A 5,910-nucleotide genomic window follows, 5' to 3' on the forward strand; every position below is an offset into this window, starting at 1 on the left:
GATGCACGGCAGCAGTTTGCTTCCGGCTTCGGTAACAGTTGCAGTCCTTAGGTCGGTGGGTTACAAAGCTCCTCCAGCTTTGCTGTCAAAGGTATTTTTGTGCTTTAGTGCGAAAAGACTGGCTGGGCTGGCTGTAGCGTGCCCGGGGCCATGAGGAGGGCTGATCGAAAACATCATCCCCCTAAAATTCTCTTTCTGTTGCCGCTCGCAACAGCTCTGCATTGTGGCACAGTAAATTTAACGTAGGCAGTAAGGGGCTGCTTCGGCTTGTGACAGATACTTAATACTCTTTGTACATATATTCTCTGTTATAGGCTTGGTAGATCACTTTAACTGCAGAGATTTTTTGCAAGGTATGGTTTGACAGGCATTGGCTGTGACTCGGGGAAGTTGTGCTGATCACGGTGAATTATCCTGTTGTATGGTTGTGTGTTTAAGTTACAACATGATGAAGATCGGGCTAAGTACTCTCAAAACTGAGTGAAGTAGAGGTCCTGTTCAACTGATTAATAAAGTTCCTGAGAACTTAAAGGGGAAGGGTATAAAGTTTCATACGTGTATGTTTTTTGACGTAAATGAAGACCGTAACAAGGTCTTGTTTACGCATTATGAAAACTGAGTCATGTTATGCTATAACCTACGTTTTCTCACTTTTCATGTTGTTGCTAGCTGTTTCTTTCACTTAGCAGTTTGATCAGCAGCTTCAGAGCTTAACTGAAGTTTCTGCATGGCGCTTCTCACAATTTTCATATAAGCATTTACTATTGCCCTTAATTTTTGTTAGAAACAAACCCTATGTAACTTCCATTCTTTTGCTACTTTTCATTTGTAGGGATTAGCAGATACAGCTAAAAAGAACTTTGGTGGCGGAAACACTGCTTGGGAAGAGAAGACTCTGTCAAAGTATGAGTCCAGGTAAGCTGTCTCAGGACTTCTCATTTGGCTACATTTCGTGTCTACTGTGCGTAACTTCACTGTACCGATGTTTATCTGGAACTTAAATACTGAATGTTGCAGATAAAGTTTCACATGTCCAAGCTTTAAATTCTTATCGATTAAAATGTAACATTACATTGTAAAGTGAAAATTACCCTAAAGACTGACCCCCCTTATTAATGCCTTTATTTGTCTTGTTTCTGAAAATAACAAAAGTTAATACTGTCATTGGTCATAGTAGGTTTTTTTCTATTTATCCATTAAAGTCCTAAAATAATGATCTTAAATAATAGTCAATAGTTAATTGATAGTCATAAAAAGTGTGGAGTACTGCAATACTTGTTTTAGAATTAAAGCAGTATCTCTTCCCTAGAGTCGTCACTATTTCAGTGCCAAACAGAAAACTAGAAGAGGTGCAGGTTACTGTACTCTTTTGTATATATGTGTGATTACTTAGCAAAGTGATCTGGTATCTTTCTTCCAAATTTCAAATTCACTTTTTAATCTTAGTTGGAGCATTGAGATTTAAGGGTGGGATTTCTGAACCTCAGTTACTGTGAGCTTTGTGGGCTTGTATCAAATATTAACAATACGTGAAATTTATTGTTGAACTTAGGCGAAAAATACTGCACTCAAAATTTGCTGGGAAGCTAAAAATCTGTCAAACCTACAATCTGCGGGCATAATGAATGCAAGCAAGCCAAAGTGGTTCTTGTGGTCATCCTTCTAATTTTTTTAGTTGAAGTAATGTTTGTTAATTCTTTATTCTGGTATTTGCTTTGTTTTGGACCTAATTCAGGACACACCATAAACTGATAAAGTATTCTAGTCTGAAGTCTAGCTTCTCTGTCATGTCTTGAGTGGTGTCAAATGTTTAAATTAAACTTACGATTTTTCTTCTCTGCTTGTAGTGAAATTCGTCTTGTAGAGATCATAGAGAATCTGTGCGACAGTAGTAACTTTGAATGTAACAACATGGTAGAAGAGCATGAAGAACATATAGAGAAATGGTGGTTCAAACTGTAAGTATCAATTTTTTTTGTGGAGATCTTTGTGTGGATAAGTTATCTAAGAGGGTGAACTACTGATGTTAAATCTTGTGCCTGAACAATAGCAGTATCCTTCAAGAGCTGCCGTTGGGTACAGCTGGGTTCAGGCTGACTTCTAATAGTATGTGCTGCTGTACTGTGTTCTTTTTTATTTTCAATTCTGGAAGTGTTGCACCAAAACATGCAGTCTGGCTTCTCATATACTGTCTACTCAGTTACCAGTGGGGTGTTGAGGCAAACTAATGTTGGAAAACTTTGAGGTTTATTACCTTTTTCGTTTTCCTGTGTCATAAAACTGCAAGGGACTCTTTGGTTCATATGGGTTTTTTGTTTATTTGCTTTTTTTTCCTGAAACATTATGTTCTCCTGGCAATCAAAAAAATAGTTTATACTAATAAATCTAGAAGTTGGATCTCTTGAGGATGTGGTGTAGCAGCTGACTTTTCTATCTGCCTTCTAAGCTAGCCTGTGATTTCTGTTATAACTAAGCTTTTTGTATACCATTATAAAATATAATTAGTGCAAGGATGGCTTTGTAGCATTTAAATCTCTTAAGATCTTTTTTTTAATTCCAAATTATGTTTCTTCTAAGTATTTTTTAACTGCTTTAGACTGTCAGCACTCCCAATCAGCTAGAATTCAATAGGGTTATAAGATTTCATAACTGGATAAGGATTTTTGATAACCCACTTTGCTCTTAATGACTGCTTTATTGCTTTATCCTTTTACTTAACTATACAGGATTGTGTATACATTAACATGCCAATTGAAGGGAGTAGAATAGCATTGCATAGAATAGACTATTTCAGTTCAGGAAGGGACCTACAACGATCATCTAGTCCAACTGCCTGACCACTTCAGGGCTGACCGTAAGTTAAAGCATGTTATTAAGGGCATTGTCCAAATGCCTCTTTAACACTGACAGGCTTGGGCCATCGACCACCTCTCTAGGAAGCTTGTTCCAGTGTTTGACCACCCTCTCGGTAGAGAAATGCTTCCTAATGTCCAGTCTAAACCTCCCCTGGTGCAGTTTTGAACCATTCCCACGCGTCCTATTGCTGGATACCAGGGAGAAGAGATCAGCACCTCCCGCTCCACTTCCCTTCCTCAGGAAGCTGTAGAGAGCAATGAGGTCGCCCCTCAGCCTCCTTTACTCCAAACTAGACAAGCCCAAAGTACTTAGTTGCTCTTCTTAGGACATGCCTTCCAGAAAGGTGAGCTATGCAATCCAGAGTCTTAAATTTGTCTTAAATTTGCAAAACTGAAAGAAACGGGTCTTAAACTAGAGAATTTGACAAAGTAGACTTCCTAAAATAAACAAGACCGTTCATAAAATACATTGTTTTTTGGAAAGTTTCTGTATTTAATAGACCTTTTGAGGCAATTGATTAATTTTGCCTTCTGTCCTTTAACCTGCGATATCCAAATGTCATTCAGTTTCTGTGGTAGTTTCCAAAGACAGTTTCTTTGTCCATGAATACCTTAGATCTTTTTTCACAAGTTGTTACATTACATGTGGTACTTAGTAAATTTACTTTTCAGGGCGTGAGCCCTGGAGTCAATATGGTCAGACGGAATAGTTTGGAAAGAGAAGCTGTACATGCCTTGGGAGTCACTGAAGACTTCTGTCAGGCTACAGAACATCTAAGCCTTTCCTTTACTAAAGTTTTTGAGACTTCAGCATCAACATGATGCTGAGATCTGTGAATTGTCATTCAGAACTGTAGTAGTCCTCATGCTTGCTTGCAAAATAATATCTAGCGATGTCATTGTTAATTGGGGGTGTATGCTAGTGCTAAAGTAACACATAACTAACTTCTTAATATTAAAAAAAATTCTTTCTAAAATAATACTTGATTCATGCTGAAAAAGAGGAGAAATTTTAACAGGCACCCTATCATCAGGTTGGCAATAATTTGAGCAAATGTTAGTATCTGTCCTAGGTTATCTTCTACATAGTTGAGATAAAGACACAGCAGTTATCTTTTAAGAGGAAGACATAAATAAGACCGTCTAAACTATATATAAACCTTCCCTAAAAATAAGGTGTTAAAAAAAAAAGGGGGGGGGAGGGATGAGTGTATGTATCAAGATGAATTGATTTTATTGGATGCTCTTATTTTACATTTTTCATAAATATGATGTATAAAATTTGAATAGATTCTGTTAATAGTATTGTAGTTTAAAAGGTAAATTCACCTCAAGTTGGAGGACAACTTCTAGAAATTGGTTCATGAAATAAGATTGTCTTCAGAACAGAAAAAATAGGTTTCTAATCTGTCACGTGCAATAGATTTCTCTACTGCATTGTGGAGGTTCAGTTGTGCGAGCTGGCTTTTAAAGAAGTTTCGTTCCTTTGGTTGATAAACGAATGTCTTTCATATACAGAAAGAAGAAGTATCCTGATTTGTTTAAGTGGTTTTGCATAGAAACAATAGAAGTTTGCTGCCCTGCTGGAACTTATGGACCAGATTGCCTTGGTAATTTTTCTTTTGAAAAACACAGTAGCAGATGTGTTCTTTTTACCTGTTTATTTCAGTCTTCGTAACATGGACAAATACATGAAGTATGATACTTTGTGTGAGACACCAGCTGCTGTGTAGTATGTACCTGCCTGCTGCCTGATAGTTAGGTAGCTGCCTTGTGAGCATCCCGCCTGAAGAAAAGTAGTCCGGGCATGAAGTAATGTGCAAAGCTATCAGGGGTACTTACATGTGCAGAATCCATCTGATCTGATGCTCACATCCACACCTGACCCACGCTTAAAGGCTCTCTGTAACATCAATTCTATTGTTCAGGTGGCCTTTCAGAAGCTACGTAGACAACAGTCCTTGACCAGTTTCAAGAGTAAGATGGCCAAAACACTGCTGGGGATTAAATGAAGAAATTCACAACTGAGGATTAGTTAAAAAGGCAGTGGGAGAAATTGGATGAAAGTTGGTAGGAAACAATTGGATGAAAGTAAGGTCCTTGATGCAAAAGTGATAAAGGAGGTATTTTGGCCCCTGAAGTTTGTATAATTTATAAATCTCTAAAACCTTCTACCTTGTTAGAGATCAGCTTTGGCCTCTTATATTGTTTAAAATTAAGTGCCAATTCTACCAATACCAATCTAAATGATTGATAGTAGGTTTTTCCAACTGCAGTATGAGCATTCGCAGAAATTCAGAGTAAAAAAGATACCAACTTTAGCCAGGAAGCTAGGAAAATAGATAAAATTCTAAGCCGTGGTCTTTACCCAAAATTAAATATATAACTGAACTTTCCTGGAGATTGTTTTGAGTTCCTCTTATACTTGAATATATTACTGAGCATTCCTTGTTGCAAGCCTTTTGGTTGCTCTCAAGGGAAAAAAGATTTTGGAAATTATATCCTGGTTTAGTGTGACTATTTTTTTTTTTTTTTTAAACTGTCTATGAAGAGTGAGGGACTTCAGGTGCTTGTGGTGAGAATAGGAAGTTATTTCCTTTAACTTCTGATTTAAAAGTATTTTTGATCCTTTTTAGCTTGTCGTGGTGGATCGGAAAGACCTTGCCATGGAAATGGCCACTGTGATGGTGATGGTACCCGAGGTGGAGATGGCACATGTAGCTGTAACAAGGAGTATACAGGAGATTTTTGTTTGGACTGTTCTAATGGTTACTTCAGTACCTTGAGAAATGAGACGCATTCTGTTTGTACAGGTAACGAAGTCTTTGACCCATACTTAGATCTTTGTCTTCCTTCTTCAGTTTTTGTAAATAAAGTCAGAAACAAATTAAACTGACAAATGTAAAAGCAAAAAATAGTTGTGGTTTGGTTACTCAGCTTTAACCATAAATGATACATCAGTCAGTTTGGTGGAATTCTAAGGTTTTTCTAAGACATCCTTCTAGACTGCCCTTGTTTCCCTCCCCCCCCCCCCCCCCTTCAATTTAAGAACACA

At 37.5% G+C, this 5,910-nt stretch overlaps 1 protein-coding gene across 1 annotated transcript in view; it reads left to right on the top strand.

The window, feature by feature from the left end:
* Positions 1–832: 832 nt before the first annotated feature.
* The window catches only part of CRELD2 (cysteine-rich with EGF-like domains 2), a gene marked incomplete at its 5' end in the record, with an annotated part of 11,987 nt that continues 6,909 nt past the window's right edge, over positions 833–5,910 (top strand). The window contains 4 exons of the mRNA XM_009580720.1: positions 833–915; positions 1,848–1,958; positions 4,374–4,465; positions 5,492–5,668. Of these exons, the coding sequence (XP_009579015.1) occupies positions 833–915; positions 1,848–1,958; positions 4,374–4,465; positions 5,492–5,668 (463 nt within the window). The remainder of the gene's footprint in view (positions 916–1,847; positions 1,959–4,373; positions 4,466–5,491; positions 5,669–5,910) is intronic.

The sequence above is a fragment of the Fulmarus glacialis genome, unplaced genomic scaffold (assembly GCF_000690835.1).
Source record: "Fulmarus glacialis isolate BGI_N327 unplaced genomic scaffold, ASM69083v1 scaffold22066, whole genome shotgun sequence".
NCBI classification, from domain to species: domain Eukaryota; kingdom Metazoa; phylum Chordata; class Aves; order Procellariiformes; family Procellariidae; genus Fulmarus; species Fulmarus glacialis.